Source organism: Marmota flaviventris, chromosome 7 (assembly GCF_047511675.1).
Source record: "Marmota flaviventris isolate mMarFla1 chromosome 7, mMarFla1.hap1, whole genome shotgun sequence".
In the NCBI taxonomy this organism is placed as follows: Eukaryota; Metazoa; Chordata; class Mammalia; order Rodentia; family Sciuridae; genus Marmota; species Marmota flaviventris.
The window spans coordinates 129,091,528-129,105,170 of NC_092504.1; the positions used below are offsets into that span (position 1 = coordinate 129,091,528).

The 13,643-nt window shown below is 46.3% G+C and overlaps 1 protein-coding gene across 1 annotated transcript in view; it reads right to left on the reverse strand.

Moving 5' to 3' along the window:
• The window catches only part of Noct (nocturnin), a 29,849-nt gene extending 16,764 nt beyond the window's left edge, over positions 1-13,085 (reverse strand). Inside the window, exon 1 of the mRNA XM_027926750.2 lies at positions 12,691-13,085. Within this exon, the coding sequence (XP_027782551.1) occupies positions 12,691-12,880 (190 nt within the window). The 5' untranslated portion in view covers positions 12,881-13,085. The remainder of the gene's footprint in view (positions 1-12,690) is intronic.
• Positions 13,086-13,643: the final 558 nt, after the last annotated feature.

Consider the following 13,643-nt stretch of genomic DNA (forward strand, 5'->3'; position numbering starts at 1 on the left):
ATGCAGCCTGAGAGTTCTCAGTGGTCAAAGCAGGGAACAGTCGGAGCAGAACAATGCAGGGTTAGATTATAACCAAGGGTGATGTGTGGATGAGCCCAGAATAAACATGATTGAGGAAGCGGGGTGGGAGCAGTGGGGGCGACACCCTCTCACAGGGAGGGGCAGAAGGAGAGATCTGGCACACTTTATGTTGACCAGATGATCAGTGTCAATATCATGAGTGGCTGAATCATGTTAGCAGAACCTGATGTGATGTGACTGTCCCTGCCGAACCCGTAACCCCAGACTCACCATGAGAAAAGCATCAGAAAACTCTGGCTGAAGACACTTCAAAATACCGACCAGTGTTCTTTAAACTGTCAAGGTTTTGAAAAACAAGGAAAGACTGAGACCGTCACAGAGCAGGAGTCCAACAGACCCCATGTCTAAACGCACGCAGTGTGGTCTCAGTGAGGTACCAGGCGGGCGGGCTTCTCAGTCTGACAAATGCTCTTTGTCATGTCAGATGTCAACCTTCCGGGAAAGTGAGCAAGGGACACGAGGACTCTCCACAGCACCTTCAACAACTTTTCTAAAATAATTTCAATATGAAAAATTTGTCTGGAGAACGGACCAGTCTCAAATGTAAAAGCTCAAATTTTACTTCAAGAAAAAGCACAGAGAAAATCTTTGTGAATGTGTTAGGCAAAGAGTTCTTCAACAGAGTCCCAAGAGTATAACCGTAAAAGAAAAAAAAAAAAATGGATACATTGGATTCCATTAAAATTAAAATACATTAGCCAGGTACAGAGACTCAGGAAGCTAAGACAGAAAGATTGCAAATTCAAGGCCAGCCTGAGCAATTCAGCAAAAGTCTCCAAATAAAAAGGGATGAGAATTATACCTCAGTAGTATAGCACCACTGAGTTAAAGCCACAGTTCCATAAATAAATAAGTCAATTAAAAGATAAAATGTTTTGCTTTAAACCATTAAGAAAGTGAAAAGGTATGGTAGTGCATAAAACTCAGGAGGCTGAGGCAGGAGGATAACAATTTTAAGGTCAAGCAACCTGGAGAGACCTATCTCAAAATAAAAAATATTAAATAGGCTGGGGATGTAGCTCAGTGGTAAAGCTCTTGCCTAACATGTATGTAACACTGGGTTCCATCCCCAGCACCAAAAACATAAATAAATAAATAAATAAAAATAAAAAATGTGACAGAACGAGAGAACATATTTGCAAATCATAATCTTAATGGACTTGCAAATCAGGACTATTCGGAGACACCATCACATACCTGCTGAAATGGCCATAGTCAAAGGGACCAAAGAGTGTGGAGGATACAGTCTCCTCCTGCTGCAGGCAGGCGGTTTTCAAATGCCTCAGCCATTTTGGAAGCAGTTTTGCATTATTTTAAAAAGTTACACATCGGTTTAGCACATGACCAGATAATTTCACTTCCAGGAATCTATTCCAGACAAATGAGAACATATGTGCCCACCAAGAATGGCTCACGAATGTCGCAGCAGCGGGAATCTTCATGATGCTCTGAATGGAAACAACTCAATGAGCATCCTGGGCGCCAGTAAAACGCAGCAGGTCCACACAGCAATGGAGGAACTCCTGGGACAGGAGCTCACACCAAGAAAGGTGTGTCAGAGGCCTGACTCTGGGGGACAGAAATGTTCCCAGCCTGGGAACTGCATGGCTATATAAATTCATTACAAATTACTGAACTATCACATTGTTATTTTATGGTCAGTACATAGTCTTCAGTAAAGCTGGGGGAAACGGATGGATGGATTAATGCAGATATTGCCCAGAGTGGACTAAATGTGAAGGGAATGAGTCCAGGCCCGCCTTCTGCTCACTCTCCGGCCCCATCCTCCGGCCCCTTACTCTTGCCCTTCCACCTTCCACCATGGGCTGATGCAGCAAGATGCGGGTCCCTCAATCATGGACTTCCCATTTCCTGGAGGAAATGGAAGAAATAAGTAGATAAGAAATAAATCTGTCGCTTGTTTGTTTTTGTTTTTGAGGAATGGGAATTGAACTCAGGGACAATTTGCCTTAGAGCCACATCTCCAGCCCTTTTTAGTTTTGGATACAAGTTCTCACTAAGTTGCTTAGAGCCTTACTACGTTGCTGAGGCTGGCCTTGAACTTGTAATCCTCCTGCCTCAGCCTCCCAAGTCATTGGAATTATAGGCTAAATTTGTCCTTTATAAATGACCCAGTCTCAAGTGCTCTGTTAGAGCAGCACAATGAACTATAAAACACCTTAAGACCACGGAATGCTGGATATGCGCCAAGCTCACTGCTTGCTTTGACTGCATTTCAATCCTCTTCGCAATCCCAGGAAGCAGCTACTCTAACAATGTCCACTCTACAACCAGTGAGGAAAAACTCTACAACCATCCTCACTGCTTATCACCTAGGAGGGGGCTGGGGTACAGCTTGGGGTAGAGCACTTGCCTAGCACGTGCCCTGGGGTTCCATCTCCAAACACACAAAAGGTCCCATTCATTTTTGTAAGTATCAAGCATTTAAAAAATTTCCTTTCACACACAAATACATGTCTATTTCCAAGATTTCTTGCCATTTTACAGAAACCGTATGACTTAATAAGAGATCCCTGTCTGAACTTTAATAAAAAGATCTTCAAGCCAGGTATGGTGGCTCACACCTGTAATCCCAGCGGCTTGGGAGGCTGAGACAGGAGGATGGCAAATTCAGAGCCAGCCTCAGCAAAGGTAAGGCACTAAGCAACTCAGTGAGACCCTGTCTCTAAATAAAATACAAAATAGGGCTGGGGATGTGGCTCAGTGGTTGAGTGCCTCTGAGCTCAATCCCTGGTACCAAAAAAATAAATAAATAAATATCTTCATGCATTCAGAAAAGTTCAATGTTCAAAGCTTATTTCCTGAGGCCAAATAAATTCATCCAAATGGAAATTAAGGTATCGAAAAACACCAAATTGTGGCCAAAACCTTTGCTGAACTTCGTCTGGTACTCAGATTGGCTTCTAGGTCTAATTTCATGTTTGGAAATAAGCATTTTGAATTTGACCTCATATGTATTGAGTTTCTGCCACTTTGCTAGAAAAAGTATCAGCCATCATTCTCAGTGCATACCCAAGTTATATGATTTACATAGGCAATAGACTCGTCAAAACAGCTGTATCTCAGGTCTTGGGAGTGGAGCCTGTGGCAGAGCACTTGCCTGGTCTGTGTAAGCACCATCATCACAACAGAAAACCTATTTCTTAGTGGCAAGCAGCCCACCCCTTGCCACTAATTCTATAAGCATATTTTCATATATGGCTAGAACTAGATGCTTTCATCCCTTCTACTATTAACTATTACCAATACCTCACTTCTACTTTATTTCATTAGAATAAATATCTTTTCTTACTCTTTTAATAGCCATTAAAGAATTGTTGGATATTTAAGATATTTTAGATTTCTTAAATATTGTAGTACAGATTGAATATATCTTTATCTGAAAGGCTTGGGACCAGAATGTTTTGAATTTCAGATTTTTAAAATTTTGGAATATTTGCAGATACATAATGAAATATTTTGTGGATAGAACCAAGTCAAACATAAGACTCATTTGTTTCATATACACTGTATGTACCTAGCCTGAAGGTAATTTCAGGCTATTTCCAGCGTGCCGTTGTTTTGACTGCAACTCATCTCAGGAGGCCAGGTATAGACTTTTCCTTTGGGGAATCATACCTATGGTCCCAAGCCTTTCAGATAAAGATATATTCAATCTGTACTACTGTATTTAAGAAATCTAAAAAATCTTAAATATCCAACAATTCTTTAATGGCTATTATAAGAGTAAGATATTTATATATATATATATATATATACATCCTTAATGATACCATTTACCACACACTTCTAAAGCAATCTAGGCAGACGGCAAGATCCTAGAGTAGTAAGCACAAGGAAATCGTCCAAGATTTAATAAAACACATTCCCATCGATAATTACAATGCTGGATGATAAAGGTCCAAGCCCAAACTGATCGGGGCTCACCACCCATCTGAAGCAGTCCTGACACCATGCAGGAATCAGACACCTCTCCAGATTTGTCCCTCTAGATACAAGGAACTGTGTGTTCCAGGCTGTGTTCAAACCGTTTAGTTGGTGAATAATTTTTCTCAGTTTGAGCTTACTATCTTGAAAGGGTAACTCAGCAAAAACAATGATTAAAAGTCAAAGAATAAGCAAAAGGCAGAATTATCTTGGGTACACACCTGGGAAGCTGCCGAAGCTGATCAACCTTGGGCCCAAGAAAACCTTCAAGAATAAAGTACACAATACACCAAAACTGCGACCAACCAACGTCACAGGAAGGCATCATTGAAGCAGCAATCCAATGGTGCCATCTGCTGGCCAATTGTGGAACCGCCTCAGAAACTTCAGAGCTAATAAAATAGCTGGTTTTCATTATGCTTATCAGACCTGGTTCCTGAATAAATTTGGTCACCTTCAAGACAAGCCAGCAAAAATGAAGACAATATTCAGCAACATAAAACAGCTTGGATGTTGACTACATGGCATATTTATTCCTTTCAAATTCTGAGACAGAGTCTTGCTAAGTTCCCAAGGCTGGCCTTGAATTTGTGATCCTCCTGCCTCAGTCTCCTCAGGTGCTGAGCTTGATTACAGGTGTACACCACCATACCTGGCACAATATATTTAAATAGAACTAATATAGATACAAGCTCCGTTGTTCAAATTAATGGAGCACAATTTGGTGGCTCTCATTTTCTTACACCTGGCCCGCACCCTTGGTGACTTGATCTCCAATCCTTATCCAGCACCTAGAAGACTCTAAGCTTCCATTGTTTGGTTACTGTGAAGATTGAGTTGAGCAAGATGGACCGGCTAGGTGACAGCTACACCTCTTCTGCTTAGTGATGCTTGTCTTCTGGACTTAAGAGCAGGCTACTGACATTTGAGAGAATGTGCCACAGCCACTTCCACATTCTTTTCACTGCTTTTTCTAACAACCCTGAGAACCAGGTGTCCTACTGGGCATTTTACAGACTCGGACAGTGGAGAGTACCTGCACCGCGGATGGCTGCCTGTCATCATCTCCAACCGTGTGGCGCCTGCCTGTGAGGGAGCAGCCAGCCGGGCACACACAGCCGCCTATCCTACGTGCCAGGAATAGACAGAGGTCAAGTTCCACCTCCTCCATCCGTCAGACGTCATTGTCATTACAGCACACAGCTGGTACAGCACAAAGTGTACAACGCAGTGTCACGACCCGCCTGGCATTACCGGAGATATCAAATGAAGGTCATGACTCTACCCAGAGTGTCTAAAAATACACGGCCCAACAAGGCAAGCGACCTTTCTTACCAGGCGTCAGTCACAGACTAGACAAGGACGCCTCAGTGTTTTCCAGAAAAGGCTGAGCTATACCTTCAGTCGCGACAGCCTCACCTAAAGGACATCTCTGAGGAAAAGGAAATCCCTCCCCAGGAAAAGCTGGTCTGACTGCAGCCAACCACTGCAGCAAGCTGGGCTTTTCCAGAATAATCCTCTGAACAGTCAGGCCAGAAAACACAGACCAACACCAGTGACCTTCATCACTAGCATTAGTCAGTATCTGGGATACCAAGAAAACGGTCCATTTTTAGTTAAGAAAGCCAGAAGCAGTATTCTGCTGACAGCAGAGTTCTCTCCAGGTCAGGGGTCCACCAAACCCAGTCCAGGAGCTGCTGCACATGGCCACACCTGTTTTTTGCTGCCAGTAACCAAAGACATTCTTCTTTTACATTTCTGCTTAGAAAGTTTTTGTGTGTGGACTTGGTTTTCGTGTTTGTTTCTGTAGTACTAGGGGTGAACCCAGGGGTGTTTTTACCATTCAGATATATTCCTAGCCATTTTTATTTTTTTAATTTTGAGACCAGGTCTCACTAAGTCACCTAGGCTGGCCTTGAACTTGTGATCCTCCTGCCTCAGCTTCCTGAGTGGCTGAGACTGCAGGCGTGTGCCACCCAAAGTGTGCCAGCCCAAAGTATTAGTATTAGTATGGGAACTAACTGCTCACACACAATCTTACGTCCTTGGGTCTGTTGATCTAACGATAGTGAAATGAAACATACGTCTTTCTCCTTCCCAAGACTTTTCAGTAATAAAGTTCCTATGGCCAAATATGTTTAAAGAACAAAGCCACAGCCAGGCTTGGGGGCGCACACCTGTTGTCCCAGTCACCTGGGAGGCTGAGGCAGGAGGATGGCAAGTTCAAGACCAGCCTGGGAACTTCACGAGATCCTGTCTCAAAATAAGATTAAAGACAAACAAGGGCTGGGGATGTAACTCAGAGGTGGAATGCCCCTGGGTTCAACCTCAGTACTTTGAAAAAACAAGGACAAAAGGTGAATATCCTGTGCTAAGAATCACAGCTAAAGTGTTTCTGTCCTGCCCAGAACAGATGAAATCAGGGCAAATGTACTAATTTGAAAAGAAAATGCCTAGTGGCGGACACATACATCTTACAGGTGTTTGCCGAGTCTTCATAGAGAGTACCCTTTGAAGAAGACATAGCTGAGTCCCGCACAGTGGTGCATGCCTGTTATGGCAGTGACCTGGGAGGCTGAGGCAGGATTAAGTTCAAGGCCAGTCTCAGCAACACAGTGAGGCCCTGAGCCACCTAGTGCCACCCTGTTTCAAAATACAAAAAAATAAAAGGGCTAGGGATGGGCTGGGATTGTGGCTTAGTGGTAGAGCGCTCGCCTAGCACCGGCGGGACACGGGTTAGATCCTCAGCACCACATAAAAATAAAGGCATTGTGTTGTCCATCTACACCAAAAAATAAATATTAAAAAATAATAATAATAAAAGGGCTAGGCTCAGCAGGAGGGTGCTTGAGTGCCAGCCCAGCATGCACGGGGCCCTGGGTTGAATGCCCAGCACCACCCCCCACACAGAGAAAGATCAGTGATATTGGAAAATAAGAAGGATGCTGTCAAGAAGCCAAACACTTGGAGGAGTCCCAGGAAGACAGGGACAGGTCTGAGTTCAGAGGAACCACAGTGGAGGGAACTGCAGGAGCTAACAAAGGCAAAGGTGGCCCTTCCAAGGGTGCCCTGGAGAGGCTTCAAGGTAAATCTGCCCACAGGGGGGCAGGAGAGGCCGAGGGCCAGCTGTGAGGCAGTCCATTCAAGAATGAAATCCGAAGCAGCCACTGGCCACAGCTTTCCCTCTCACAGGCAGAGCCTGGGAAAGATGGCTTTGGCTGCTGGGTAGAAACAGAAGGCGCCAGAGAAAGTGGGCGGTGTGCCACAGAAAGGCTTCCAAGGCTGAAGCAACCTGCAAGAGCAGACCATATCAAGATCTTGCTGTGGACCTGAGGGTACCTACCTACCAACCACCTGGGGACTGACCAGGGACGCTCCAACACTGAGCCACACCCCCAGCCCTTTCTATACACATATTTATTTATTAATTTTTATTTTTGGTACTAAGGATTGAACCCAGAGGCACTTAACCCCTAAGCCACATCCCCGACCCTTTTATTTATTTATTTAAATTTTGAGACAGGGTCTGGCTAAGTTGCTTAAGGCCTCACTAAGTTGCTGAGGCTGGCTTTGAACTTGAGATCCTCCTGGCTCAGCCTCTGAGTAGCTGGGATACAAGCAAGAGCCATGGCACCGAGCTCCGTTTTTCAAAAGGCAAGAGGTTAGACCGTGGGACACAGAATGAAGTCCTCCTTGCTTTAGGGAAGGTAGAGGTCAGGTCCTCAGGAGGCTGCCTCATACATTCTCCAGGGAAGGCCAGATGCCAACTCACCAGACCCTCTTCCCACTCAGCTGACAAACTGCTCTTCGGAGAGGTGGAAGGAGAAAAAAAGCAAACATATCTACTTGCATTTAAAGCTCCTATTATAGACACAAAACAGATTTCCATGAAAGGGGGGCTACTGGAGAACTAGAAAATCTCTAGAAATGTAAAATGACTGCAAAACAGGAAATTTCAGAAAATGTCATGAAATAAAGATAAAGGCATTAAAAACATGAAGAGACATAGGGGAGAGATCCATAAGGCCAACAGTCTAACAGGGGATCAAGAACATGAGAACAAGAGGCAATATAGTGGTAAGAACAGTCCAAGAAACAATGGAATGCTCCCTGTGCTAAAGACTGCACCTGCTCAACAGGTGAAACTTTAGAATACCAAGGATAAGAAAACTTGTAAATTTCTATAGACAGACAGTTCTCACAGTGATATTTACACTTTGGAGGCAAAAGATTTTCATTATTGGCTTGGGTTAATTTTCTGTAAGTTTTGGAAAAAAATAAAAAACATCAAGTCATGAAATTATTTCCAAATAAAATGCAGCAGACTCTCGTTGATAGTTCACATCCATAAAAACAGAGCATAAAAAGGAAACAGAAAAATATTATATCCAAGGAATTATTAGAATTGTCAAATAACTCACATTGTAGCCGGTGCTGGACCAGGTACTGACAGTCCCCGTGCGTTTGCAGACCTCAGACAGACAGATGGGCAGCAGAAGCTCACCCAATTCCACTTCCTTCTTCTCTTTCCCCAACCAAATATTGATTACTAATCTAAAGAGCACCTCCATGGAAGGTATGATGGCGCACACCTGTAATCCCAGTGGCTCGGGAAGCTGAGGCAGGAGGTTCATGAGTTCAAAGTCAGCCTCAGCAACGGTGAGACACTAAGCAACTCAGTGAGACCCCTGTCTCTTAAGAAAATACAAAATAGGGTTGGGAATGTGGTTCAGTGGTTGAGTGCCCCTGAGTTCAATTCCTAGTACTAAATTAAAAAAAAAAAAAAAAAGAAAGAAACTTATGGCTGGAGTCTAAACACTTAGCAAAATGAGTCCTCACTGGTGCACCTGTGCTGCCTACCTGGGCTGTATGTCAGAATGAGATGTTCGGGTTCTACTTGCAGGTATTAAAATTCAGAAGATCTGGGCCTTACATTTGTTTGATAGCAGAAGGAAAAAAAAAATCATTCTTTCCCTAGGCCCTCCTGCCCATGTCCCCAGCATTCTGAATCCAACTAGGTTTCAGGTGTTACTCTGACACCAGGCAGAGACAAGACAGCCAGGGTTCTCAGAACAAATCCAAAATATCTTAATTCCTCTTTTCACAATAGTCCTAGTTCGCTTACCAATATCAATGCACAACGCCCTCCAAAGTTCTGTTTATTAAAGTACGATAATAACTATTAAAATAACTATCAAGGCCCTATTAAGTCTGATTACTCATTGGACTCCTAACAACAAATATTGAGGCTGTGAGTCTCCTTTCTTCTCCATACCCCTCCTTCCAAGAAACCAGAAGATAATCGCCTCACTCTTCAGTGAACAGAACAGACAAACCTTGCTCATATTTATCCAGGGATCTACCTCGATGACAATGTCAGCCTCAAGTTCTTCTCACCAAACTGCATGAATTTGCCAACTCCTTCCTTTCTGTCTTGGGGGTAAATGCTCTTGCTTGGGGGTCTGCTGAACTGCCTCGGGCCCAAACTCACCATCTTAGCACTCTTCCAGAATCCTCTTCATGGCTTCTCAAACTTGTCAGAAACACCTGCGACACTTGTGAAATATACCAATTTGCCAGTTTTCTCAGGAAATTGATCCAAGCAGATAGGTGCAGAAGCAGAAATCCGTATTTTAACAAGTGTCCCAGATGATTCTGGAAGTACCTCTTTTCCAAAGAGGTTTCCCACTGCCCCCTCATCTACCACTTTCTTTCAGGTACTCCCTTCCAAAGTACCCTGCCTTCCTCCAAAAGTAAAGATTTCCCCACTGATTTGTCTTCTCAATTCCTGTTGCAATCAGCCATGTGGTACAAAGTAACAGTTGGCCTTTTAAGTGTACTGGTGTTCAACGCAGAATGTGGATATACTCTTTCATCTCATTTGCTTTTTCAGGTGACGTCTACCATTAGGAGTCAGCAAACAAAGTTCAATAATGTGCAAATGTTTGTATGTAAGTGGGCTGAAGATGGTTCTAGAGCCACGGTTATTAACTCAAGAGCCCCCCACAGTTCACTGTATTGAAACTGTTACCACCAAGTGCAACAGGAAAATGATACCTTAGTTCTCCCACAAGGAAAGCAATTTAGTCTGTAGAAGCTTGATAATTACAAGCTTTCCCATTTCTTCTCTCTCATAAGCAGCTTACTCACAGTCAAGGGACCTCCTAAATAAAGCCACCTCCTCAACAGAGTTGGTATTTGCTTTTAAAATTGTACCAAGAAAAAAGCATTGTGTTCCAGCGGTGAGCGGTAATCCAGCCAACTCTTCATTATCTGAGGAGGGATCTGGGGGCCAGCACTGACATCCCACACAGCGCCCACTGCAACTCAACTAGTGCAGTAACTGTGGCAGCAGCTGCCTCTTTATGGGGGCTGTTGTCTTGGCTTGAGGAAAAACATTGAGATCATCTCCCAGTTCCCCTTTAAATCCTAAAAACCTAGCACTTGAAACTTAAAAGGGACTGATCTCATTTTCCCAGTAACTTTTTTGAGGTAGAGTCCAGGGTGCTCTACCACTGAACAACATCACTCCCACATTTTTCCCCCCATAACAAGGAGTCACTAAAGTTGCTGAGTGGTCTTGAACTGTTTTTTTGTGGTGCTGGGGATTGAACCCAGGACCTTGTGCATGAGAGGCAAGCACTCTACCAACTGAGCTATGTCCCCAGCCTCACGGGTCTTGAACTTGAGATTCCCCCCTGCCTCAGCCCCCAAGTAGCTGGGATTACAGGCCCACATCATGCCACACCCAGTTCATTTCCCCAGTAACTGATAATTGCCAAGAGGCATAATTAGGAAAGGAACTGATTATCAAATGGGTCCAACTGTTGGGACTCATTACCACGCCCCACAAAAGACTGGAGGGCAGAACAGCTGTTAGCTCCTCCAGAGCCTGTCTTACCTGTGGGTATAAATTTTCCAACTTTGGAGCATGTAACAATCATCTGTTTAGCATGCCTGAGGCCCTGGGTTCAATTCCCAGAACCCAATAAAACAAAACACTTCACTCCCCCAAAATCCCCACAAAACTGGAGTTTTATTATTATCTGGCTCAGTAATATGGAAACCCAGGGGCCCCCTATTAAGAATTCTGATTTAGTAGCTCCATCATCCTCATTTCTAAAAGCACCTGCAGGCAGGTTCTGGGCACTGTCTACTTTACAAAGGGCCTCTTTGCTCAGGCCTCTCCCCTCTGGCTCCTGCTTTTCCCCAACAAAATGCTTTACATTAATCTCTTCCAATTCTAACCAGGCTTCAAGGCCTGGTTCAAGGACCAACCACTTGTACAAGCCTAAAAGGATCACCCCTACTGAAAGGGACTTTCCTCTCCTTGCACCCTGGTGCCATTTGCAAATCTTTAACCATAAGAAAAAAAGGTGTTTCATCTCACTGAACAGCTCTTTCTTCCCCAAGGCTCAGCTCAACAGTGGTTTAATTTCTTTTCTTTTGGTGCTAGGGATGGAAGGCAGGGCCTGTGCATAGGGAGCTCTACCATGAAGCAACCTGGATGGGCTGGGAGGTGGGTGTTGCTCAGTGGAGGAAAGCTTGCCTGGCATCTGTGAGACCACATTCCATCCCCAGCACCGCACACATGCTGTGCACCACACACGCAAAAGGAGCCCTGCCAAATCCTTGGATTTATCTTTATCTATAAAATCAAGAGGATTTATTTATCTTTTAAAAACTTCATTAAGTACACCTATATCAGAAGCCTAATATTTCGCCCAGGTACAGTGGCAGATGGAGGTAATCCCAGCTACTCAGGAAGCTGAGGCAGGAGAATTTCAAGCTGCAGGACTGCCTGGGCAATTTGGGGGGACCCTGTCTCAAAATTAAAAAGGCCTGGGGTTGTAGCTCAGTAGTACAGCATCCCTAGGATCAATGCCCAGTAGTGGGGGTGAGGGTGGAATTGACTCTAAATTAACAGGACACAGAATGACATAAGTATTAAAAGTGGGAGGCCGAAGATGGGTGTGGTGGCAAACGCCTGTAATCTCAGTGACTCCGGGAGGCTGAGGCAGGAGGATCGGCAAGTTCCAGGAAAACCTGAGCAATTTGGTGAGATCCTGTTTCCATTAAAACAAACGACAACAACAGAAACAAACAAACAAAAAAAGGACAAACGATAGAAGACTAGGGATGTAGTTCAATGCTAAAGTGCCCCTGGGTTAAACCTCCAGTACAAAACAAAGAGTGGAAGGCTTAAAAAAAAAATAAAAAAAAAATCCAATAAATGTAACACCAGTCAACGGTACTGTCATCAACACGACTTTAAGGAAATTCAGAACATCTAGGCCATGCCAGCCACAAGATCAAGTTAAGTGTCGTCCAGTTTTTTTTAAATATAAAAATATTCCCAGGTAGTGCAATAAGAAGTGTGACCAACAGAAATAAATTGTAGCCTTGGAAAGGACTGACTTAAGGTAGGTCAAAAGCGATAAACACGAAAGCCCAACACGCAGGGTCCAGCGGAACCCGAGCAGCGTTCCAGTTCTCACCAGATGCGAGCCCCAGGAAAGCCGGGGTAAGGGAGCAGAGGCCAGGGGGCCGGACACTGCGGGAGAGGGCGGCTCGCGGGCCAGACCCGCGCGCGGCAGCCCAGCTTCCCATTCATTCGGGCTCCAGGCAGCCGCCGCGCTGGGACGGCGACCACTCACTCACCTGTCCGGGAACACGACCTCGCGGCGCCCGAGGCCGCCGAGACCGCCGCCAGGAGCCGGGAGGACGCGGGCCGGGGGACGATCGCGGGCGGGGGCGAGTGGCGGCGCAGCCCGGGCGCGGGCAGGCGGCGCAGGCCGGGGGCGTCCCTCTGCAGCAGGGCGGAGCAGAGCCGCCGCGGGCTCTGATACATGCCGGGCGCCGCCGCCGCCACCACCGCCGCCGCGGCCGCTCCGCGCGCCCGAGGACCGACCTGGATGGAGGGGCCGAGGCCGGGGAGTCTGTCAGGCGCCGGGCCGCTGCGGGCGGATGCTCCCGAGCCGCTTCTCACTTCGCCGGGGCCCGGGAAAGTCCCGGGCAGCCGAGGCCGAGAGGGGCGAGAAGATGCGACAGCGGCGGCGGCGGCGGCTCAGTCTGCCGCGGGCTGGCGAGGGCTGGAGTGCCACCGGCGAGCGCGGCGCGCTGACAAAGCGGGCGCCACCACGCGGGAGCCGGAGGGGGGGCTCGGGGCCGAGCGCGGCGCGGCCGGGCTGCAGCCACCTGGCCCGGGGCAGTCCTGTTTGCAGAGGAAGGGGGACTTCAGCAGCGACACAGGGCGGAGGCTGCAGGAGGGCCAAAGTGACGAGCCTCCGCTGCAGCGATTTTAAACAAACCAGCGACCCCTCCCTCTGGCCGGAATGGAAGCACCCATAGGCTGGGAATCCCGAGACAGTTCCAGGGCTGTGGCCCAAGGGACACGTGTGTGCGCGCGCGTGCTCGGGCGCACCCCTTGGGCAGGCTGCGTTGAGTTAGACGAAATAAAGCACGATAAAGCACTGACTGTGTGCGAGGGCGAAGCTGACTGCAACCTCGACCCCTTTCCGCGAGGATGCTCTCTATCCTCGGGCAATGGAGGCTGGAGGCGCCCAGAGAAATTAAACCAAATGATCTGTGCCACAGATGGGTGCTAGAGGCCC